At 41.5% G+C, this 26277-nt stretch overlaps 1 protein-coding gene across 2 annotated transcripts in view; it reads right to left on the bottom strand.

Moving 5' to 3' along the window:
* znf385c (zinc finger protein 385C) overlaps positions 1 to 26277 on the bottom strand; it is a 308447-nt gene that overhangs the window by 121420 nt on the left and 160750 nt on the right. The window contains exon 1 of one of the 2 annotated variants that reach the window (XM_072442791.1): positions 11941 to 12008. The exons of the other annotated variant lie outside the window; for it this stretch is intronic. Within the exon in view, the coding sequence (XP_072298892.1) occupies positions 11941 to 11950 (10 nt within the window). The 5' untranslated portion in view covers positions 11951 to 12008. Of the gene's footprint in view, positions 1 to 11940; positions 12009 to 26277 lie in introns of those variants that run through there. 2 annotated transcript variants of the gene reach the window in all.

The raw sequence follows: 26277 nt of genomic DNA on the forward strand, positions 1-26277 counted from the left end.
TCTTCTCTATCGTGCATTTTTGCGGCGACTTATAGTCCGGAAAATACGGTAATCATTAACAATTTGGTGTAAACGTGGGCAAAACTAATACTGTCCGAATAGGACTTTAGACAGCGACGTTTTAACATTTTGAAATAAAATTGTACAATCAGGAATGTAAAAAATAAGTTGTGCGACCTTGCGACTGCGGCTTTGGATCTGAAAGAACACTACGGACGTTTCAACACTCCTTCCAACGTCCTTCACACGAGCACAAAGAACGTTTTTCATAAAGATAATTATTGTTTTATTTACAGCATGCTCAACCGTGACATAAAAACTATTAATGCACAAAACCAATGACTGAAAATACAAACTAAAGTGCGTCGAACTAAATCTGACCTTGAAAATAGTGGTCAGAAAAATGGAAAATTAAAAAACATATTCACTGCAAACAACAACAACAACAACAACATAAATGGTCATGTTTTTACCCTCTTTCGTTGCTGCAGGAAAAGCCATTTGCTTTGTCCTCGTGCTGTGAGTGGACGAGCGAATCCCACACGAGAAGGTAAACGCTGATAAGTGGAGATACTGCACTTTCTCACGGAGACACTGCGCTAAACATCTGATAGTGTGGGAAAAAATGTCTTTTCTTCACGTGTTTACATTTGGCTCGGACAATAAATAAAAAAGCTAACTTAAGAACAACTAAAAATATGAAATGGAATGAAAAAACTAAATGTGTGAGGCCCAAAATTGTGAACTTCACCACAAAATAGATTTTATAGAAGCCTAAACGGAGCACTACAGACGCATTAAGCTGATTATGACGTGATTGATATGATTATGAGTCGCTGCTTCCATTATTCAGGAGTGTTTCTGTCACAAAACTCTTTAGACGTTTATTTTAAAACTGGATTTATACCTTTATTTAAGCAGGAGGCCCCATTGAGATTCAGAAATGCTTTTGACAATAGTAACTACCACTTACATTCAAAAACGTTCAATTACAGAGGAATGTTTGCCTGACCCGCCAGCCCCGCCCACATTCTGTTCGAATGCGTGAGGGTCTGAAATCCGAGTCAGAGCCATGGAAGTCGTCGATCCTCAATTTACCTCTCCAATCCCAGGCGGAGGTTTTAACGTGTCACACTGATGATACGGAAGTAGCTTTTCACCCCCGATCCAAAACATTCAAGATGGCGGACCCGGCTCGTGACCGAGTGTTTAATTCTGCTCTCGTTTCGGTTTGAACAATCAGGAAAGTCCGCTCTACTTCCCATGATGAACGTGCGTTAGATGCGGTTATACGAAGGGCGTCATCGCGATTCAGGAGACATTTTCTGCGTTCGGAGACGGATAACGCGGAACAGGCCTTGTTGACACAGGCTACATAATATCCTGTTAAGCGTGTCGCGTTTTTTGCGTCACTTCTGGGTTTATGTGATTGGTTCTGTCTCTGCTCTAAACTCCGCCCTAGAAATTGAAACGCAGCGGTCAAGCCCCAGACTGCAAAACGTGTGGCTGGTCAGGGAGGAAGTATGAAGGGAATCTGCTTCCTGAACATTTTGAAAAAAGAGAAATATGTTTTAAATTCAAAAGGTTTAATTAAAATATGTCATAAAAATACTGCACAATGTTTTTCTCTTTTTGTACCACACACTATTTTTTTCCTGATGTAATTATGAAACTGACAAATTGTTTTATGGATTTTTTTTTTATGGACGCCAGGAAAAATAGATTAGCTAAAGGAAATCTAATTAAATAAAACCTAACAACAACAACAACAACAACAACAACCATCGCACGCACACACGCACAGACACACACACACACACACTCTACGCAACTTTTTAGTCAAAAAACAGACTAAAACAAAATCATGTTATTTTCATTTTGGATGGTCTTATTGCATTAAAATTAATAAAAACCTTTGTCCTTACTGCGAGCGGGCTTGCCTCTCCGCAAACCTAACTCGTATTTGGTCGGGAGGAGCCTCTTTCCACTTGTTTCCATGTAAATGTTGCTCCCCTGGCTCATAATCCACAGTCAGACACACAGAAACTCAACTACCTCCAGAAGTCTGTTTCCACTTTCTATTTCTATGGAATGATGCCGGTGACACACTGTGACTTTAGCACAAATAGGTCCGAACTCGGCTCCAAATCACACGTTTTTACTGACGAAGAGCATTGGCTGTGAACCGCTCCATTAAAAAGACCCAAACTTGAGTCTGTTCAAGACGATAAACCAAGTGAAGACCATAACTCAACCAGATCTAGGACGGAACCAAACAAAGTAAACGGGATTTTCTGAATGTTCTACGTGTTGTTGAGTTTGTGTTGTGTTGTGTTTTAGATTCCAAAACACTAACCTTAACCTTAACCAAAGGAACTGTTCCTAAACCTAATACTAACCTTCACCTTTAACCTAAATCATCTATTAGTCATCTATTAGTTATCGGTAACAATTGTGTCTTAAAAATGTGATTAATCACACTGTCCCACATCAACTAATCGACTAATTCACTATAAAAAACAATCATAATCGTAAAAAACACATACAGAAAGACATGAATTGCCAGATTTTCATAAATATGACACTTTATTCATAAATGTTCTCTGTGTAGAAGCCTGCAGTCACCATAGGTTGATTGATAATGTATTTAAAAAGTCTCAATGTACAAATCAAATCGATGCCTGGTCCAAAAAAAAACAATTCAGTCATTCACGTCTTTTCCAAACCAACTATATCTTCCATCTTTGCCCAACACACTTTTTTGCTGCTCCTGCCGTTTCCCCCGACGCTCGCCCTTGATTTAGCCTCCAGCGTCGAGGGGATCCAAAAGGCCAAGCGCTGGAGGTTTGGGGCCATTCCTCATGCTGTCAGGACCCCCCGCCGGGCCGCGCATATGCCTACATCCCCCAGAAGCCATCACGGCAGCAGGGGTGCAATCAAACACGCCGTCTCCACCCCGGGACGACTCGAGCTGTCAGTCACGCGGAGGCGAGGGCGCCGCAGGGGGTCTCCCGCGCCGCCAAACAGGGGACGCGTGGCACAGTGTGTCGGGTGCATATAAATACAGTCTATATGTTGTATGGACATAATAATTGTTTGTGGCAGTGTAGAAGGTTAAGTGAACAAAACTATGCACCTTTGAGGATCTATACGAGGGTGGAAATATTATTGTGCCCTAGGGATGTCACGATATCAGATTTTACCAGTGTTACGAGAAAAAACATCACAATTAAACGATTATTCACGATTATTAACAGTGAAATCTTTCATTTTCTTTCATTGGTCTGACTCGGTGCTGTTCCTTTAAATGTATTTATTTAAAGGCGGTATGGATGATTTTTCGGCGATTTGAGAACTCAGGTGGAAGTGCGCATGCGCACTCCCCCGTGTGGACTGATACAACACACACGTGCGTTTGTTTATTAGCGCAACGGAGCGCATCGCATCGCTCGTCTCCCGTAGATTTCTGTCCACTTCTGCGTCAGCTCGAACTGTCTTTCTCCGTCTTCATTTTGCCCCGTACACTGAGGGAACTATATTATGATAGATCCATGCGCTTAGGCACGCGGAAACGTGGGGACGAGCCTGACGCGGCTGCAGGTGAGCGGTAGGTGCGTTTTATGATTGATACGTGGCAGGACAAATGATTTATCCACGCCACGAGGAAATATGATAAAAGATTTGCTGAAAAAAATCGTCCATACCACCTTTAAGTTATGTGACAAAAAACGCCGGATAAAAAAAGTTTCGTCTATTTGGTTTATTTTTTGGATGATAGATTGAACTAAAAACACTTTCACGATTATTATTATTACTCACGATTATAATGTGACATGAATAATCACGATTATCGATTAATTTAATAATCTAAGGATTATTTGTTATTTATTTTAGTCCTGATGTGGACTTGCTTTGGTCCAGATCTTGGTCTTCATTATTCCAAGTGTGAACGCACTAAAAAATAAACATATTCTGAATGTTTTTGTCCAACACCTGTCTGTCTGTTTGTTTTTCTGTCTGTTTGTTTTTCTGTCTGTTTGCTTTTATGTCTGTTTTTCTGTCTGTTTGTTTTTCTGTCTGTTTGCTTTTATGTCTGTTTTTCTGTCTGTTTGTTTTTCTGTCTGTTTGCTTTTATGTCTGTTTTTCTGTCTGTTTGTTTTTCTGCCTGTTTGTTTTTCTGTCTGTTTGTTTTTCTGTCTGTTTGCTTTTATGTCTGTTTTTCTGTCTGTTTGTTTTTCTGCCTGTTTGTTTTTCTGTCTGTTTGTTTTTCTGTCTGTTTGCTTTTATGTCTGTTTTTCTGTCAGTTTGTTTTTCTGCCTGTTTGTTTTTCTGCCTGTTTGTTTTTCTGCCTGTTTGTTTTTCTGCCTGTTTGTTTTTCTGCCTGTTTGTTTTTCTGTCTGTTTGCTTTTATGTCTGTTTTTCTGTCTGTTTGTTTTTCTGTCTGTCTGTTTTTCTGTCTGTTTGTTTTTCTGTCTGTTTTTCTGTCTGTTTGTTTTTCTGTCTGTTTGTTTTTCTGTCTGTTTTTCTGCCTGTTTGTTTTTCTGTCCATCTGTCTGCTTTTCTGTCTGTTTTTCTGTCCGTTGGTCTGTTTGTCTGTCTGTTTGTGTTTTTCTGTTTGTTTGTCCGTCTGTTTCTCTACATAAATCAGCTTGTGGACTTTTGCGGGGGCCGAAAGGAAAATGCCAAATGCCATTTTTCAAACAGGCAGCAATCTGAGAGGACACGTCTGGAAAGGTCAGCTCCGAATACACAAAAAAGTTTAAATAAGTTGTCCATTGGTTTCTTCACAAAGGTTAGACTGTTTTGTTTACCGTAGCCACATTTTAGCGAGTTTTATTCGTGGGCGGAACACATTTCTTCGCGTATAAAATAAATGCTCCTTGAATGAAGCGGCAAGAATAATCGCAATTTAATCAAAATCACAATTAGCAAAACTGTAATTTGTGCCATAAGTCCCTCCACAAATAATGAAATATTGTCTAAATAAATACTGTTAACCCTGTAACGTAAATCTGTGCATATATGGCATGAATTCAATGTTTGTCATATTTCAGTTAAAATTGGAACTTTGAACAGAATCCTCTGATTAAAACCCAAATTGAATCACAAATTAAAAAAAAAAACAATAAGAAAATTTCCCCTTATCTTTCAGCTATATTTTTGTAAGAATCAAATTATTTCCTGGAATTATTTGGAGATATTTAGACACATTTATTTATTTATTGACGGCCCTGTTTATTTTAAATGTTTCCCAAAATAATTCACTTTTATTTGTGTTTATTTTATTATTTTTTATACATTTTCAAAACATAATCCAAATAACAATAGATACATAATTTGTATTTATACTTTATAGGCCAGATCACAGTTTTATTGCTGTGAATGTTGGTCAATCTGCTCGTCTTTCCCTGACCAATAACAGCCGCATTGTTGGATTTTCTAACGTTCTTCTGGTCAGCTTTCCGTCAATCGTTCTTGTCGTTTCTTTGTCACTGACCATTGTAAACTTAACAAACAAAACCACGTCCAGCCGGTGAGAAAAGCTTTCATCCGCCAAAATCCACTCCGACAGAAGGACGCGGCCGGCGAAAACGCTCGAGAGAAAAGCCTCAAATGAATGGTTAATTTGACATGAACTGCGAGATAAAAACACACTTTACATTTAGGTTTACTTTTATGTCGAGGGACTGAGCAGAACGGACTCAATTTTGCTTCTAAAATGGTCTGATTTATTTTAATTCAACAAAAAAAACAAAAAAAAATTATGAGGAAAGGCTGAGCAGAACGGACTTAATTTTGCTTCTAAAATCGTCAAATTTCTTTTAATTCAACAAAAAAAATACCTAATTTAGTTCGAAAATGGTCACTTTTCTATAAATTCAAAAAAATAAATAAAAAAGTATTCTAAAAATGTCACGATTATATATGTTTTAGTCTTAATGATTATATTTATTTATTTATAGGAGATCTTCTACTGAAAGTGTTTTTCAGACTTCCTATAAGTGATCTGTTCTTCTGGATCTACCTCTGTATCTACCTGCGTTGCACCAATGAAATTTCCCCATGTGGGACAATAAAGGAATATCTTATCTTATCTTATTGTATATTCTAAATAATCACAATTATCGATTAACTGAAATGGACGGTCGTTGAAACGGAAACAGATGAAGCACAATGAGAGTGGCTCAAATGAATTCCTGGATGAGCTCTGACGACAGAAAAGAGCAGGTTTTGTTTGGTTCCGCAGTACAGCATTAAAAGTACCCATATCCAAGCAGGCGATGCTGTCAGGGAAAGTTACAGGTCAGATCTGAGGAGAGGCGACCCTGCCGACAGTAAGAATGCACGTTTTTTTTAATGGATAAAGGTTTTCATATTTCATGACCCAAAATGAGTAAATGAGAGACGAGCAAACAAACTGACTAATCGCCACCAGATGAAGGAGTTCCCCTCTTACCCTCTTCCCTTCATCTCCTCTTCCCCTCTTCCTCTCCTCTTAGAGAGAGAGAGGGATAGAGAGAGATGAAATGTGACGGGAGGAGGAGAGAGGTAAAGAAAAGAGGACAAAGAGAGAGGCGAGAGAGAGAAAGAAGAGAGGACAGAAGAGATGAGAGAGAAGTGAGAGGAGAGAAAGACTGTCAGAGTGTGTGTGTGTGTGTGTGTGTGTGTGTAAGAGAGAGAGAGAGAGAGAGAGAGAAAGAGAGAGAAAGAGAGAGAGAGGGATTGAGAGGGAGGAATAGAGAGAGGAAATGTGACGGGAGGAGAGAGGTAAAGAAAAGAGGACGAAGCGAGAGGGGAGAAAGAAGTGAGAGAAAGACTGTCAGTGTGTGTGTGAGAGAGAGAGAGAGAGAGAGAGAGAGAGAGAGAGAGAGAGAGAGAGAGAGAGAGAGAGAGAGAATGTGACAGGAGGAGAGGGGGAGGAGAGGATGGTTAGAAAGGGCAGAGGTAGAGAAAAGAGGACAAAGGGATAGAGAGGGGAGAGAAAGAAGAGAGAGGAGGACAGGAGAGAAGAGAGAAGTGAGAAGAGAGAAAGTCAGGGAGAGAGAGAGAGAGAGAGAGAGAGAGACTATATGTAACAGAAGGAGAGGGGAGGAAAAGATGGGTTGGAGAGGAGAGAGGTAGAGAAAAGAGGACAAAGGGAGAGAGGGGAGAGAGAAAGAAGAGAGGAAGATAGGAGAGAAAAGAGGGGAGAGAGAAAGAAAAGAGGAGGACAGGAGAGATTAGAGAGAAGTGAGAGGAGAGAAAGACTGTCAGTGTGAGAAAGAGAGAGACAGAATGTGACAGGAGGAGAGGGGGAGGAGAGGAGAGCAAAGAGCAAAGAGAGGAGAAAAAAGAGGGAGGAGGGGAGAGAGGGGAGGAAGAGGGGAGAGAGGGGAGGAAGAGGGGAGAGAGGGGAGGAAGAGGGGAGGAAGAGGGGAGAGAGGGGAGGAAGAGGGGAGGAAGAGGGGAGGAAGAGGGGAGAGCCACAGTCACAGTCGGCAGTGACAGGCGCGGCCCATGAGGGGTGAACCCGGCCCATCCATCATCACGTCTCTGAACATGGTCAAAACCAGAGCCATAAAACATCCCATGCGTTCACAACGTCATCAGTCGGCCCCAGTCACATGAAAAATGGAGTATGAACGGGCAAAATTCAGTTTTTTTCTGAAATCACAACAATAGTGAGCAGAAAATGCTGCTCCTGAAGCGTCGTTTTTTTTTCAAAAATTATAGGCTAAAAAACACGGCTGTACGCAATCGTTTCTGGACTTGACGTATTCTGCATTTTATATTCTGGATAAATACGTTTAGGTGTTTGTTTGTAGAAAAGCAACATTTCTGAACTTTGCTTTAACTATATATATTTAAAAAAAAAAAAAAAATATGACATACACAATACAACAATACAATCACATGACAAAACATATCCCACATTCACACACAAAAACTAAATCAAAACTAAATACAAATAAATAACATTGATAATTAAAATATTATAGTTATCCATATATTTATTTATTTACTTATTTTTTTATTTAACAATTCACAATTTGAAGGTAGAAATTCCTTTAAATGGAAAAGTGTGCACCCCAGTATACTTCAAAAGCATCAGCGACAACAACGAGAAACAGGAAATAGAACAGGAAACGATGCATAAAAACTTGCAATACAAACAAATACAATTACTACAACTATAACTATAACTACTACAACTACTAGGAACAACAGTCGTGAAAAAAAGCTTTTCTAAAGCTATTCTAAAGCTATCCTAAAGCTGTTCTAAGGCTGTTCTAAAGCTATTCTAAAGCTGTTCTGAAGCTGTTCTAAAGCTATTCTAAAGCTGTTCTAAAGCTGTTCTAAAGCTGTTCTAAGGCTGTTCTAAAGCTATTCTAAAGCTGTTCTAAAGCTATTCTAAAGCTATCCTAAAGCTGTTCTAAGGCTGTTCTAAAGCTATTCTAAAGCTGTTCTGAAGCTGTTCTAAAGCTATTCTAAAGCTGTTCTAAAGCTGTTCTAAAGCTGTTCTAAAGCTATTCTAAAGCTGTTCTAAAGCTATTCTAAAGCTGTTCTAAAGCTGTTCTAAAGCTGTTCTAAAGCTGTTCTAAAGCTGTTCTAAAGCTGTTCTAAAGCTGTTCTGAAGCTGTTCTAAAGCTGTTCTAAGGCTGTTCTAAAGCTGTTCTGAAGCTGTTCTAAAGCTGTTCTTAAGCTGTTCTGAAGCTGTTCTAAAGCTGTTCTAAAGCTGTTCTAAAGCTGTTCTGAAGCTGTTCTGAAGCTGTTCTGAAGCTGTTCTAAGGCTGTTCTAAGGCTGTTCTAAAGCTGTTCTAAAGCTGTTCTGAAGCTGTTCTAAAGCTGTTCTAAAGCTGTTCTAAAGCTGTTCTAAAGCTGTTCTGAAGCTGTTCTAAAGCTGTTCTAAGGCTGTTCTAAAGCTGTTCTAAAGCTGTTCTGAAGCTGTTCTGAAGCTGTTCTTAAGCTGTTCTGAAGCTGTTCTAAAGCTGTTCTAAAGCTGTTCTAAAGCTGTTCTGAAGCTGTTCTAAAGCTGTTCTAAAGCTGTTCTGAAGCTGTTCTAAAGCTGTTCTAAAGCTGTTCTAAAGCTGTTCTGAAGCTGTTCTAAGGCTGTTCTAAAGCTGTTCTGAAGCTGTTCTAAGGCTGTTCTGAAGCTGTTCTAAGGCTGTTCTAAAGCTGTTCTAAGGCTGTTCTAAAGCTGTTCTAAGGCTGTTCTAAAGCTGTGCACGTGCCCTATAATCCATGCATGTGAATACTAGCCCTGAACTTTCTCATTTTGCTGCTTGAACATCGTATAATGCAGCTTTAAGCCAGAGTCAACGTGGGGAAACCCACCCTCTGCATTTGACCCACCCTCCCATCGCCGCCGGGGCCACTAACACTCTCAGAAGAACAAATGCTCAGGAAGTCCACTAATTACAGACGTGGCTGCGAGGACGGCGCAGCCACGGAACAGGCCCCCCCCCCGCGGAACAGGCCCTGTAATCAGCCGACCCGTCTGCTGCCCACAGGGGTCAGTGACGACGGGCGAGGTCAAGCGCAGGACGCAAACACGAGACGAAAGGACAGATGTGCAGAGGCTGCTTAGGGACGCGTGACAGCAGATCAAAGACAGCGCTGAGGATAAATGTATAATATCTGAATTAGGGCTGACGATGATGACGTAAAGACATTTGAATTGTTGGTTGAAAATTAAACGGGGAATAACAATAATGCAAGCAGCTACGGCACTGTCAACGTGAGTGAAATCCTCAGTTATTTATAGTAAAACGCAGAATATACCAGCCACAAATGGTCAAAAGTTGGTGTAAAAAATAATAATAATAAAGAATTAAAATAAAGAATATCTCAGCCTCAAATTGTGAAAAGTTGGTGTAAAAAAACAAAATAAATAAACAAACAAAAAATATCTCAGCCTCAAATTGTGAAAAGTTGGTGTAAAAAAAAATACAAAATACAAAAAATGCAAAAACATCTCAGCCTCAAATAGTCACAAGTTGGTGTAAAAAACTAAAAAAGAAAAAAATAATATATATATATCTCAGCCAAAAATAGTCAAAAAGTTGGTGTAAGAAAAATTAAAAAAAATAATAATAATTATAAAAATAAAATAAAACAAAGGTTCAGATGACTTCGATGGGTCCAGAAGAAAAAATAAAACATTTCAAGATTGCTTTTGCTGAACGTTCCACCATCCTAACATCTCACCTTTCCTTCATGTCGTACACAGTAAGCGAAATGTGTCATAATGTTTCTGACCCACTCCTCTATAACCTCGCACTTCTGTCTAAAAGCTTCCACACAGCAAAGACGAGCAGATGTCCTGACAGTGAAACGCCTCGAGGCTTTCATGCTGCCATTAGAGCGGTTAGAAGACATCTGTCCAGGGACATTTTTAAGTGTTTTTTAAGACATTAATGCAATATCTATTTGAGAAGAAGCCTTTTTGATCGCAGCAAAACACCTCAAAATCAGTTAGAGCGGTTGCAATTAGCCTTCGAGATGCAGCGCAAGACAAAAAAAATACTTACAGCTCACCGTATTTACTTGATAGTTCATGTTTTGATAATTAATTAGACGAGATCCACATCAAAATACATCAAAACGATCTATTGCGAAGAGAACGGGTAAGACTTGGGTTCAAAGCATCTTAACTGCACACTGGGACTTCATGGACATGTCAGAGTCTGCCATGGAAACGACGGCGACGTTACCCTTTAATACAAACTGTTTCTGACACTGGCATCAGCAGCGATCTCGTCACGGCAACGACGCGCTTAAACTCGCGCGTGCCACGTTTTCCCGTCTTTCCTTGAACCGCTTTGGTCGAATCAGGTTTGGCACGTCTTAAATCGGGTCCATAACGGGACAGTTTTAGCTCTAAATAAAAGACTATTCCAGGTTTTACGTTGCTATTACGTGCACATTGGGAACTATCTTGTTTATTAAATGTGCTGTACAAATAAAGTTGGATTTGATTGGATGAAAGCCCGTTGTAACAGACGTACTATAAAACGAACCCAAAAAATGAAGAAAATGTGGATAAAATGACTTTGAATTACAAGCAAACACAGCAGAGCGTGAATGCACCACAGTTTGAGAAACACGAGCCTAACCGATGTTTCTCAATCCGTGGTGCGCGCCCCTCTGCAGTATTTCAAATTCTATGTATCTATTTGATGTAGAGACAGATGTATTTATGGTTTTGTCTTTTTCGATTTCGCATTATTTACCATTCACTTTGCATGGTTTAGTCTCGTTTTATGCCACGTTTAGCTCTAAAATAAGTCTGATATTGTCCGGATTTCGATCTGGTGGTACCCGCAAAGACAAACATTACCTTAGGCTGTACTTGGCATGAAAAGTTTGAAAGTCACAGGTCAATTCCACAGCCCAAATGTACATACAACCCGCACGCGTCTTTGTTTTAATTCTTTCCACGCCACAAATATAAAACGCATCTTACAATACAAATCATTTCAGTGCTTCTGGGTGTGACGTGCAGAGGGATATGAAGGTGTCACGCTGGGGAAAAGCCCATGCAGGCGCGCGCTGACGTATCATGCGCACTTTGGGAGTCGCACAGCGCGTGGATCCCGCTCGAGCGCCGGGACGCACCACGCACGCGGCTCACGGCTCAAACGCGCGCGCGCAGGGGGGGGGATGCTTTCTCTCATCTTCTACCACCAAAAAAAAAATCAATAAAACAATGCAAATAATGACAATAACGAACAGCTCCGCGTCATTAAAAGACACGCACTTGCCAGCGAGTGAAAACGTGCAGCGGAAACTTCTTCTCAAGCTGAAATGCCGCGGGATTGACACCGTGCGCGGCGCTCGAATCCCCCGCACGAGAAGGATGGAGACTGCACGCAGACACGCAGTCGGTATCACGCACGTAGAGTTGCTTGAGGAATCTTTTTTATTATTTTTTTTTGGAGGGGGGGAAAAGACACTCACCGATCAGCATCCCTCCTCCGAGTCCGTACACGCGTCTCTCCAGCGCGGCGTCCGTATAGTGCGCGTTTTCTCCACGGGAACCACGCGCGCGGTGCAGGTGTGAACTCCACTCCCCCCCTCTCCTTCCCCCGGGGCTGTAGTTTGTTTCAAAAGCTGTCGACACGGGCCGTATCCAAAGTCCCGTCTCCTCAAATCCACGCAACAGAAAAGGAATGCATAGAAAATAGAGCGTTCCCCCGGTGACGCGCGCTTATTCCCGGTTGGAGCTCCTGCCGCCGCTGTGCTTTGGCCCTGGAGGAGGCGAAGACTGAGAGCTGTTTGGTGAGCGTGGACTCGCAGCGCACTTCCCTCCCTCCATCCCTCCCTCTCTTTCTCTCCCTCTTTCTCTCCGTTCAGCGCCACTTCTCGACTCGTCTCCTTGACACAGCTTTAGGATCAAGTTTGCAGCTTTTCTTGTGCTTTTTGTGTTCAAAATGCAGATATATAAACGTGCATCGCCTTTTCTAACATGTTGTGCATTTTGCAAATCAAACACAACCCCCCCCAAAAACAACACAATAAATGTAATGCCCACAACTGTCTTTCACAAATTGATTACCATATTTTCCGGACTATAAGTTGCACCTTTTTTCATAGTTTTGGCTGTGGTGCGACTTATACTTACATTTATAAATATATACTTATGTGTGATATTATTTTTTATTTTCACACTTGCAACCACATTTCATACTCCAGTGCAACTTGTATATGTTTTTTTCTTCTCTATTATGCATTTTTTGGCTGATGCGACTTATAGTCTGGAAAATAAGGTATTTCTTATTTGTACATTGAGACTTTACATGGATTATCGGCCGAAACATGGTGACTTGAGGCGTCTAGATAGAGAACATTTGCAAATAAATCGTGTTGTTTGCTCTTTTTTTGATATTTTGATCCAATAATGCCACAGTATTTGTTATGAAAAGGTGGTTTAGTATGTGTTCCAGAGTACGCAAAGTTCAGTTTGTTGTTGCGCAAACTTAGATTTTGCTGAACTTTTATCGCCCTTGAAAGTCTTCTTTTTAAGCTGCAAACAATGTGGTGCGCTCAGCTAGAAAACAACAACTGTGAACTGTGACCCGCCTGTTCTCGAGGCTCTTTAGTAGACCTTTGCCCTTCGCATCGCTACGGCCTGGGGGCCAAATGCGGCCCTCAGTCCAATTTTTGTTGGCCCTCCAGCTTGGAGGGTCAAAACAAAAAAAAGTAGTCCCTTTTACTATAAAAAAAAAAAAAATTCAAGCATTTTGATGTTATAATAACCTTATTATTAATGTTCCAAGTGTTATTAAAGGTTTAGAGGCATCGAAACTATGTCAAATGCAAACATTTTAAGGATTCACTTTCCAATTCGATATTGTCAGGTTCTTTGCGGCCCTCTGCTCCGTATAAGTTTCAAAATGCGGACATCGGTGAAAAGAAGTTGTGCTAAGAACTTAAACAATGCACTTCAAAGGTTGAATGGACGATTTTTTTGGCCCAAATCTGAGTCTTATTTCCTCGTGGCGTGGACTGCCGATTAGTCCTGCCACGTATCAATCATAAAACGCACCTATCGCTCACCTGCAGCCGCGTCAGGCTCGTCCCCACGTTTCCGCGTGTCTAAGCGCATTGATCTATCATAATATAGTTCCCTCAGTGTACGCGGCAAAATGAAGACAGAGAAAGACAGTTCGAGCTGACGCAGAAGTGGACAGAAATCTACGGGAGACGAGCGATGCGATGCGATCCGTCGCGCTAATAAACAAACGCACGTGTGTTGTATCAGTCCGCACGGGAGAGTGCGCATGCGCACTTCCACCTGAGTTCGCAAATCGCCGAAAAATCGTCCATTGCGCCTTTAACTACTAGGATCTAGCATTTTAATTACTCTTAATCATCTTAATTTTTCATTATGCCCAGTGTTCGATTATGTGGTTGTGTTTATGTTTTTTATTTTTTTTACACCTGCAAATGAAAAATGAACTAAACTATGATATTTTTTGCTATTTTGTTGACTAATTGATGCCGCAGAAGTATTGGGCTTATTTTAAATTTCGAGGGTCAACAAATCTTTTAAATTTTAACTATTGTAAAATATTCTGATCAAAGACTTTACATCTTTGTATTTTTTTTTTTTATTATTACTTGACAATATTAACTGCAAACAACTGCATATTTTGGTTGGTGCCTCATGGCATCGCTGGCATGAATAAAAGGGTTTCCTGATCAAAAAAGTCTTTGCAGCCAAATGACACAAACTCTCGGATAGATAATGAACTAACTGTGACCAAGCCTTGCATTTTTAGTCCAGATGCAGTGCGGACGACGACGCCCGACAGACAAAGAGGCAAAGTCTCATTTACCTGCTGAAAAATCATGCCAATATTACTGCATGGCGCCTTTCAAGGACTATCCACTCGACACGTTCAATAGAAGCGTCTTAGTGATTTCAGCCTTGCACATGTTTTTAAAGGCCAAGATACAAAAGCGCACCATTAAAACATTACCAAATTGGACCATATCGTTAAAAAGATGTGGTAATTTACTGTATGTTCTGTATATTGTACCAAATAATGTCCTTGCCACCACCAATTCTGTTTTCCTTTCTTTCTGATTCAGCGTTCGGGACAGTCTAAAGTGCAGCTCCGTTTACTCACATTGGACATTTTTATGGAGGCTCGCGCTGGTGGAAAAGCCCAATGGCAGAGACGTGGCTGCCAGTCTGTGCCCGCGGTCTCCACGATGACTTCTTACATATGTGAACTGGCAAAGAGTCTTGCCCAGAGACACACCATCAGTTGACACACAGAACAAACCATTAAAAACTCAACTCAACTAAGGTGTAGGCGATATTGATTTTTTTGTTTTGGAGTACAAACAAATCAAACGTTCTGGATTACTGTGATGACATTATTGTTATTCAGCAACTTTTATTCCTGTCAGTAAAACAAAACACTATTTAAATGTCATTATTTAACACTGGTTAAGGATTACCAACAATGCCAATGCTCTTTGTATGATTTCATCCCTTATTGTATGTGCAAGTGTTTTTTTTAATGTATTTGTTAATTTTATCAATCGTTTTATTGATTGTTTTGTCAAACGTTTTATTGGTATTTTATCTGGATATCCTGTGTTAGTTTGTTTAAGTTGTATTTTGTATTTGACACGGTACTCAAGAAAAATGAGAGTTTCTTTCACTGGGTTTTCCCTGAATAAAATAAAAAATAAATTAAAAAAATGACAATATTACTGCACGTCAGTCCAACAGAAAATGTGCAAAAAATATTCTTCAAACGAACCAGTGGAGGTTTAATCATCAGACCAAAGAATGAAATGTCTGTAAAAAGTATCACAAATGTGCAAAAAATATCGCCTCTCTTGACAGTTTAAAATCAGCTCTTTTTGTATTTGTTTTCTTTTCTTTTTCCAATAAACTACTGCATACACTCGATATTGTGCAAATCTTCAAAACAACATTCACAACATGATCCAAAGTCCGATACATTACGAGGGAAAGAAAAGCGAATATCCGTCGACCGCACGCCGTCAAAAAGCGGGAACGTTTGCGCATCTCCCTCCGGACGCTTTGGTGTTTCTTCTTCTCGGCAGGTGACGCTCCGTTGCGGGGACGCCTGAATCGTCTCGGGACGGGCCTTTCTGGATTGACGTTCAAAGAGTTGCGAGCGCTTTGATAGAGAAAATACACCATAAAGGAAATGTGACTGGATATTTTCAAGCACAATCGCTCGGATGCCAATGAGCCGGGTGGATCAGAGCGTCAACGTGAGCGCCGTGTACTCGCCGTGTCACTAGATCTGAGTATTCCAATAAATAAACAGACATTTGTTCTTCTGACATGTGCACCAACATCTTTTGTAATGTTGCCCTGGTTTAAGCGCCAAGTACCGTATTTTCCACACTATAAGGGGCACTTAAAAGCCTTTAATTTTCTCAAAAAATAGCAGTGTGCTTTATAATCCAGTGCGTCTTATAAATGGATTAGTTCTGATTGTGTTTACTGACCTCGAAGCAATTTTGTGTGGTACACGTTTTGTTTCGCTTGATGCACCTTATAGTCCAGTGCACCTTCCATCCATCCATCCATTTTCTACCGCTTGTTCCCTTTCGGGGTCGCGGGTGACTGGAGCCTATCCCAGTGACTTTGGGCCTTAGGCGGGGTACACCCTGGACAGTGGCCAACTTGTCGCAGGGTCAACACAGAGACATAGACATTACAGACAACCATTCACTCTCACATTCATTCACTAGGGCCAATTTAGAGTCACCAATTTTGCCTAATACATGCATGTGTTTGGATGGTGGGAGGAGCCGGAGAACCCACGGTAACGCGGGGAGGACATGCAGACTCTGCCCAGAGAGATCATGTGATCCAGTGCACCTTATATATGAAATGATTGAAAATAGGCCATTTATTGACAGTGCGCCTTACAATCCAGTGCGCCTTATAGTGTGGAAACTACGGTACTTGAAAGTTCTCTGGGCTCTTTTACAGTTTATTCTCGTGCTAGTGTTTTAGTTTAAATTTGATCATTATTTGGGTCAAAAGATAGCGACTGACTTAATCAATTAACAGCAGACACTGGGTAAAGTATGAAAATAACCCTCCTTCTAATAAAGACAATTATAAATTAAGTTTTTCAAGTTTTCCTAGAGATTCACAGCAAACACTCTCGGGTCCCAGGTGGTCCAGCGTGGTCGTGGTCAGGCGTGGTCAGGTGTGGTCAGGTGTGGTCAGGTGTGGTCAGGCGTGGTCAGGCGTGGTTCGGCGCAAAGTAGCCAACAATCGCTATTTTTCCTAGGTTGTTTATCTTCAAGCTCCATTAAGGATCTAGTATAATAAACCATAAAAAGCACAGTCCACAAGCTTCGTGCTGAAACCATTGGCTTTCATCACAAATCACACACTTGTTTTCACGGTGGATTCTCTTAGTGACAAACCACGGCGCACATCATTTAAAAGTTACAGATCACTTTCTCTTTTCGCTGTCAGTGTTCTCACCGGATCTCTCACTCTCTGCGGTTCACACGTTTAAAAACTGCCACAGAAATAGGAAAAAACACTTTAACACATGTACTGTTCTGTAAGTTATATATAATCAATGAATTATGACATAAAAATGAATTAATTAGCTTTTGTACTTTTGATATGACTGTAATATGCGTACAACAACCAGTATTAGAAACTGTTTTTCACTGCGGACTGTTACAATACAATAGAATTACCAGTTACAAGCTGCACCTAAATGCACTGGAACCATGCACCATAATTTAATCCCCCACTGTACTGTTCACTTTCTGCACTACATGTGTCAATTCAACTGTAAATTGATGCACATAGTAAGCCTATTTTATCGTTATTTTTTTTATCTTATAGCCTATTTTTAATTTTTATCCAATTGCAGAATTAAATTGTTTTTCTTTCTGACTTATATAGGTTGTTTTATCATTGTTCATTGTTTTGTGTTGCACCGAATCACCAAAGCAAGTTCCTTTGTCAACGGCAATAAACCTTTTTGTGATTCTGATTCTGTTAAAATACCACCCAAGGCTCAGGGCATTTTAAATATACAAGTAGCAGTTATAATACCTTTGAGCCAGGAGTTAGAGTTAATTCAATACAGAAGAACTCAAACAGAGCCCATTGGTCATTTATAATTTAGAACACACTCGATGTTAGTGTGATTAGGTTCGTTAGGTCCTCAGGTCTTAATAAGCCTTGCATTCTACCGTGGCGTGTTTCTCTGCTGTTGTGATTTTGTCTTTCATCTTGTCTCCAGGGGTACGAGAAAGCGGACGTGCCCCCTCGTCCCGGTTTAGAGTCCGACGGTCGCGTTTCCCCGGATCGCCTCCCTCACCCCCGCTTCAAGATGAAAGACCGGGTCGAAAACGGCCCCAAGCGCAGCCGAAACGTGTCACGGCGCCACGCTAACCTACAGGTCAAACAATGAAGAACTCGAGCGATCAAAACCGGCGTCCAGACACCTCCACGTCCAAGTATCGGAAAAAATGTGCATTCTTGGCCGGGCAAACCGCGAGCCTTCAAACAAATTACAATAAATCATCTGAAATCCACAGTTATCCTCCACACGAGCAGAAGACAGGATGCACGTGTTCCCGAGAGATTTCAGTCTCACAAAATGCCATGTAGGAGCGTCTGAATGCGCTGTGAGTCTGTGAGCCGGAGCACGTCGCTCGCGGTGACATCAGGAACTTGATTACACAGTTTAATTGGTCTCTTTCTGTCACACTTCCTCTGCGCTTGCACCATTACGCCTCTTTTCACCTCAGTCTGCAGTATTTGATGGCACGTTTGGTGTCCCCGCACCTCCCGGACCCTCTCGTCTCATGCGCCGGAGTCGTCCCGTGAGCCCGTGATTGGCGTGTTGGCTTTTGAGTCTTCTTTATACCTACACACTCTTTACCCACTGTGCCACCTGCTGTGTGGGTGAAGGATAAAAATAAACACACAAAGCGAGTGCGGCTTATGAAAGGCGACTGCACAGCTACAGTTCAGACGTGAGCGACGCTTGAGCAAAGAATCACATAAAACCAATCTGCTGAAGTAAAGGCTTTGAAGGAACCGTTTAAAAAGGTGCTTAGAGTAAAAATAAAAAAGCATGTCACACATTTTTGGAACTATTAGAATTTGATAGATTGGATTATTATTATTACTATTTATTTTATTTTTTTCTTGACATTTTTATAGACATTTTGTTTGTTCAGAAGCTGGACTTGAACTCAAAACTATGAGGCCGGATGTCACTATGAACGTGTGACGAAATCAACTCCAATTCAGCACGTGTCAAACCTCAATAATTCAAAATAAGTCCAGTTCAAAAATGTAGAAAGAACAGATCAATGATTAGAGCAGCTTCTGTCCTACTGTCCTACTATAGACATATTTATGAACCATAAAAAGATGACATATGCTGACCAGAAAACATCAGTCACATTATCTCGTACTAAATAGATAAACTCCTTCCTTTATAAAAAAGAAACAGCAGCTCCCACTGTATCTTTGGACATTTCCCTCTCTAAATACTGTTCACTTGGCCAAGTTAATTAAATTCTACTTATCATTTTATAATTACTTTAATCACCTGGTATTAGAGCGGCTGCAGCACGTATATAATGTGTTTAACTACAGTTCACATTTATACAAGTTAAATTGTAACGCAACTGCATCATCTGGAAAATGCTGTTAGACTAATGCATTAGAATAATATGAAATTGAAGATTATACGATAAATGGCGCTCAGAGATCAATAACATCTCATTCCTTTTCCTCATAGACGAGTCATGAGCAAGAGCTTACAGTGTCATTTCTGTTTCTGAAGCATTACAAACCACTAATTATGTTTTAAATGTGTTTTCTGGACATTATTAGCACGTAGCCTCTGTCACGCCTTTAAACTCTTAATATTTGAATCTTTCTAAAGCTGTTTCGCTGTTAGGAAATGCGTCCGCACCACATCTCACCGCACTCAGCATTGTCACGCAGCGATCCAATTGACTCCTGACACAAGCCGAGCTCCGCCCTGGATAAATAAACTTTAGGAAATGACATTTCTCTAATCACGCGCGGAACAGTCAGACCTAATGACAAGTCGCAGCAGCAGCTCTTCAGAAAAGTGGAAATGAAAGCTGGGGGAACATAAACAGATACGAGCTATTCCTGTCTGATGATTCACGCGCGCTAATGGCCTCCGAATACGTCGCAGCTCCTTGGCGCCGACGTGTCATCGCCGTGACTCGCGCATTCTGCCTTAAAGACGTAACCGTGTTTGCGAAAGACACTTTCCTCGTTCCGCCTCGTAATAAATGACAAACCGTGCATTGCGACCGGTCAATATCGTGGGCAAACGAGCTGTGGCGACGGCGAATGGGAAAGATTATTGAGTTTTTCTGTTGTTTTCATTGTACGTTGATTGAGAAGCGCTGTGACGTGTGTGCCGCCACTTTGAGTCGACTGCCATGTTTTTTAGTGGCACCGAATAAGATGGACACACTTCCCCCTTTTCCCCCTTTTTCAAATCTCTTATTTAATCATATTTTGTTGCATTAAGAGCTACAACACTATATTTGGCTCATTAATTACATCTGAAATGGGGTTTTTCAGTCGTAGTTAATGAAAAAGCAAACAAACTCAGGGAATAATTCATTCAATATTTTTAGTCGTTACGCAGCTTTTTTTTATGGCGGCCGGTACAGCTCGTGCTCGTCTCCATGGAGATAGGTGTTATTGTTTTGCTCGGAATGTTCCACAGTATGGCCTTAAACATATCTCCATAGAGAGAAGCAGTAGAACAAGCAACAATGCATTTCTTTTTCCAAGGTATTTCTTTAGCACCTCCAATCCCATCACTATGGAGACGAGGGAGTGGCGAAGTAAAATAAAATAGTCTCAGTAAAAGCTGACTTGTTACTGTATCCTTCATGACACTCAAGATAATATCATATTTTCTCTGCATAATGCATCTCATTTAGAGTTGATTTATTTAGAAAACATCAGTTATATTTGGGTGACGACGGTTGCTCACGTAGCAGAGCCCTGGACCCGGAGCATGACGACGTGCCATGAACCCCCGACCCTGCCATGAACCCCGACCCTGCCATGAACCCCGACCCTGCCATGAACCCCGACCCTGCCATGAACCCCGACCCTGCCATGAACCCCGACTCTGCCATGAACCCCGACCCTGCCATGAACCCCGACCCTGCCATGAACCCCGACCCTGCCATGAACCCCGAGCCTGCCATGAACCCCGACCCTGCCATGAACCCCGACCGTGCCATGAACCCTGACCGTGCCATGAACCATGACCCTGCCATGAACCCCGAGCCTGCCATGAACCCCGACCCTGCCATGAACCCCGACCGTGCCATGAACCCCGACCCTGCCATGAACCCTGACCGTGCCATGAACCCTGACCCTGCCATGAACCCCGACCCTGCCATGAACCCTGACCGTGCCATGAACCCTGACCCTGCCAAAAGAGCTCCGACCGAAACCGCGGAAAGGCCGGGCACCAGAGCCGCTCGAAACGTGTGGTGCACCTTTCCCGTGTTCTTCTCCCTAAACGACCTCCACATCCTTTTGCAGCGTGCTTGAAGCTATTCCTTAGTAGTCCATGCATGTAATCTCCTTAATTTCACACTCACCTCCCTCTAATTTATTCCTGGCGATGTTATCAGTCACTTGATTAGGCCGGAGAGTGCGGCGGCTGTTCCGTTCCGCCGATCGGTGCCGGCTGCGTGGCTCAGAATGTCTCCCCCGACACTGAGCTTCAACTTAAACACGACACGTTCGCATTGTCACGGCGTTACACGTTTCCTCTTCTAGGCTAAAACGACCAGAGGCGGTACCTGCTTCCGACCGGCTCGAATAACGTTTACGGCGCTAACGTTCTCGCTTCTTTTCTGTATCTGGGTGCACCTAAAACATGAAACTAAAACATGAAACTAAAACATGAAACTAAAACATGAAACACTCCAAGCCTATTATTCACTCCAAGCCTAACTCAGAATCTGGAGGTGCTCTACAAGCTCCTAACAAGTCGTCCCTGTAACATTAAAGGATGAATTTATTAAGTCTGAGTATAATGACCTTTCAAAGCACCACATGAATACACCCGGTAAGTGCAATCAGCAGCTTCTATGGAGGCTTATTTTGTATATATGGGTCTAAAGCAAATATGGTGAGGGTTAAAGATTTGATTTCAAGGTTTTGAAGATTAATTAAACAGATTTTTCAACCTTGAAGCACATTTTGTGAATAAGACTTGTAAATAATGCCTCAAAAGCAATCTAGATTAATACAAGATAGTCGTGGTTTGTTGCGACTCGCCCCTCGAGTTGAAATATTAACGTTGACACTGGGCCGCGCCCTCGTGAACCACCTCGGCGCGCTGCCATCCGTCAGGACAGCGGCGGCCGATCCAGAGCGGCTCCCCCGAGGACACGGCGGATGACATAAGGGCAGATGGACTGTGCCGCCACCTCGTGCCAAAGGTTTCGCCGAGCGTCGCCAGGCACGCTCTGACCGCGGCTAATTAGCGACGTAGGAGCGGCTCCGAGCTTTGCATCCTGCCGAGCCAACGCCATTTGTTCTGGCCTATTTGCTCTGTACGTTCGCTATGTGCTCGCTTCGGAGATGAGGGCTGCAGCTGAACAAGCGGGCGGCGAGAAAAGGTTGCGACTGTGAAAATGTAGTCTGCAGAGTTATTTACGGCTTGTGCGAACGGCGGATGTTTAATGGGAACGCTTCGACAATGTGGCTGTGAACGGAGCAAATCTATTTTCATCAGTGAAGAAGAGTTTACCACTAGTTTTTAATTGGATATGTCAGAGTCGAATTCGTGTTCTACTGCTGGATTGCCTCTATGCTATTTGCACAGTCTGCTGCTGCGAAATAATCATCAACAGACAAGTACTGGACGTGAGCGGGAATGACCGAAATGACCGTCACAAAGTGTTTTATAATTATCTCAATGACAATAATATGGCCGTCCATCTGAAATGTGCTCATCATGTTTGTAAAGGTCTTAGATGAGGTTCAGATAATGCACAAAACGTGGTACTTAAAGGCAAAAATATGACCTTTTACCCCTAAAACAAAAAGAATAAAGAAGGTGGAGATAGTCCAGATTACATTCCAGAATAAAATAAATCCATACATAAAACAATCAGCTCTAAGCCAGATCTAAACTGGATCAAAATCAGGACTATCCTAGGTCTGTACTATGGCTTTGAGGGGCATATTTTTCCGATGGCCGTGGTCTCTGGGTCGGAGGTGCACAAAACGCCACCATTTTAACAGAATTTTGGGCCACACTAAATATCCCCAGCACTAGATCTGTTTCAAGAGGGATACAATAACTACTATATATTAGAATGTTGTGGAAAAATTAAATACAAAATGCTTTAAAACACATTTCACAGCAAAATTGCCAATCCCGAAACGGCAAAATACTAGAATAAGACGACTACAACCAGGACTAACACAGAAACAAACCTGGTATAGGCTCAATCAAACACAGACTATTATAAGACCAAACCTGTTCTAAACTACTAACCCAGAATCAAACTGGTCAAAAAAAAAAAAAAAAAAAAAAAAATTAAATGTTTTTTTAAATGTTTGAAAGATTGGTTGTGGGCCGGAACCACATGTTTGGAGGGCCTGATTTGGCCCCCGGGCCTTATGTTGATTAGCCCTGGCTTAAAGAGATTTAAAAAGGGACAACACAATTACAATTAAACAAGGAAAAACCCAAAAGAGAACAAAAATGTGGAGTAAAAGGACTTTATCTTGAGCAAATATTGCAACTGTAGAGGAATGCGAATATCACAGATTGAGAAACCTTAGACAATATATTTTAAATCTACGACAGATTTTAAATATACTACAATATTATCAATTTCCCGTCCAATGCTATTTCATGACGATGACAAAAAGCAGTGTAACTAAAATGACCCTTTGGTACATAAGGGTGAACTCTCCTCAGAGATTACTGGCCTTTTCAAAGTCAACACTTTTATATAAGGTGTCTTCTTCTGGGTCGATGGAAACTAAAGACCCGTCAAACCACAAACACCTCAATTACCCCAATAACAGAAATAACAAATCAAAGCACAAGGGCCCTTTCGGCACGCAGAATATTCATTGCGTCATAACCTTTGCGAAGCTCGTTCCGGCGTTAAACTCGCCGTCTGCAATTGTGTTAGCGAAATTGGCGACATGAATCTCGATTCTCCACAACAGCGGACTTTGTTAATGATATTTGCCGGTTTCGGGAGGATCGGCGGCGATGACTGATGGAGCCCGGGGAGTGAAGAAGGTCAGGCTGTCCAACTCGAGCGGGAGAAAATTGGATCTTCATAAGACGTGGCTCGTTGGGCGTGCTTTTCAAGCCCGCTAAGCTCTAACGCGAATCCGCTATCGATATAACGCCGGCGTGACCCGACCCACTGATCCTTGGATAAAAGAGGACGGGAGAAAAACGAGTGCCACCGCGGCGAAACTCACCTCAGCTCGCGCTATTTTTACAACGGCAAAGTATCGCAGGTTCTGGACGGTAGTGGTTGAATGTTTTTCCATTGAGAAACCGTCACGAAAATACACGGATATGACATTTACCGTACCAAAAGTGTTGTTGTAGCAATAGACAATTCTGAATATTACTGTATCAAAAGAAGCATCAAGTTCGATCCAATCTGAGCACTTTAAAAACAGCAAAGTCCTCAAATTGCACCGACAAAAAAGACTGACATTAAAATGAAAAAAAAATAAAAATAAAATCTTGTTCAGACTTAAAGCAGGTCGGCCAACTCATTGAACTAAAATGCAGTTAAGATAAATATATTTGGAATTTTGCTAAAAAAAAAAATGTTAGCCCAGAATAGCTAATTTCACTTTCTATTTGTAATTGATGAAATCACACGAGGAAATTACCCAGCAAACACTGGCAAAAACTCATCTGATGTCAATTTTTTTTACATTTGACAAATAAAAATATATGAGAGCGACTTTATTTTGTAGAATAATTTTTTAGAGAGTGAAAAAGTTGTTTCTTTGTGTAATTTATGCATAAAATTTGACTGGAATGATTGTCCCTGGTGTGATGTCACTTCCTCTCATTTTTCACCAATTTTTTTCAACATTTTCTCCACAAATACCTGCTTGATTGGTGTAAAACTGTACAACAGGTATAAATACACCAAATAAAGTCAACATTTGAAAATCATGAAAACCTCTCATGGGCACTTTAATTTGGAAAATGGACAAATTTGACAGACTTTGGACACGTTATTTTGTTTCTTTGACGGTTCTAATTGTGTTTATTTGATTTTTGCTCTGTGGTCGTGCTCCGCTGTGTGTTTTATGTGTTTAATTATTCTATTTTTTTAATGAAGAAAAAAAACAAACAAAAAAACAAAGTCGTCCAAAGTGAATAAAACATGTACGCACAGTTTCGGTCCAGCAACAGAAGCCGACTGGTCTTGTTTTTCTCTTTTGTGTTTTCCGGGGACAAATAAAGATTGATCGGAAAGAACGTGTCGGGCCGCGGCAGGTCGGACAGATATTGAGGGGCGAGCGAGTGGAGACATTCACAAACAAATAAATAATTTTGAAATCAATGCCAAAAGAAACCAGGAGCCGGCGCAGAGAGTTTCAAATTGAGCTCTCGTTGGGTCTTTTTTCCCCCCGGCGCCAGTTAAAAGCCAAGCAGCTGCGTTTGGGACGAGCTGCAGTCGGCCCGGTGATCATTGATCGAGTTCACCGCGGCACTATCAACGGCAATAAACCCGGTAACCTAAACGAGTTATAATGGAAGCATGAATTCAAATCTCAAACTGATGTTGCGGAACAAACGGTTTGGCTCTGGACGGCGACAGGATCCGATGTAGAGTGCAAAAATGGAGGACAAATTAAGCCTAAACCAAGAATCAATGTCTTATCACGCTTTAAATGGACCATAGCTCAAAATAGATACGGGACAGATTTAGGAATAAACAGAGGACTTGTTCAAACTCGGCACCGTTAGAAGAAAAACACCCAATTTGAGACGTCGCCTGAGATGATAGTGAGTGTTTTGGCTCAGTCTCACGGTGAATAGACGGGACACGACGGGAACAGAATATATCAAATGAGTCAAAAATGCGTCATATTGAATTGTTTTTTTCTATTGTGTAACATGTGGGCAATAAGAAGATACGACCATGACTCACGCGGCACTTATATAAGACTTTGAAGGTCAGAGGGCGACTGTAAGCATCATGTGCAACTACAAGGCAGAGACAAAAGGAGTTCAAACCATTGTTGCCATGATTAGACCAATTTTCCACCAAATGGGCATCTCGAGAATATGTTTAGGGGCTCAGGAGCAAGAACACGGAGAAAAACAGTAATGAGGTCAATGATTGTTTAAATGTGACTCTTTTCAGCAAATGAAACCAATGACAATATGAGACAATGATTATGAAAAGACCTCAAAGCCTTGGGCCAGCCTAGTGCGGCCCTAAAACCCTACATTATGTTCTAAACCAGGTTTAAACCAGGTCTAACCCCAGTTTAAAACCCGGTTTAAACTATGTCCAAACCAGGCCTAAACCAGGTTTAAACCAGGTCTAAACCAGGTCTAAACCAGTTCTAAACCAGGTCTAAACCAGGTCTGAACCAGTCTGAACCAGGTCTAAACCAGGTCTGAACCGGGTCTAAACCAGGTCTGAACCAGTCTGAACCAGTCTGAACCAGGTCTGAACCAGGTCTGAACCAGTCTGAACCAGGTCTGAACC

This window comes from Eucyclogobius newberryi, unplaced genomic scaffold, assembly GCF_026437365.1.
Source record: "Eucyclogobius newberryi isolate DKJ021-1_F unplaced genomic scaffold, fEucNew1.0.hap1 SCAF_13, whole genome shotgun sequence".
NCBI classification, from domain to species: domain Eukaryota; kingdom Metazoa; phylum Chordata; class Actinopteri; order Gobiiformes; family Gobiidae; genus Eucyclogobius; species Eucyclogobius newberryi.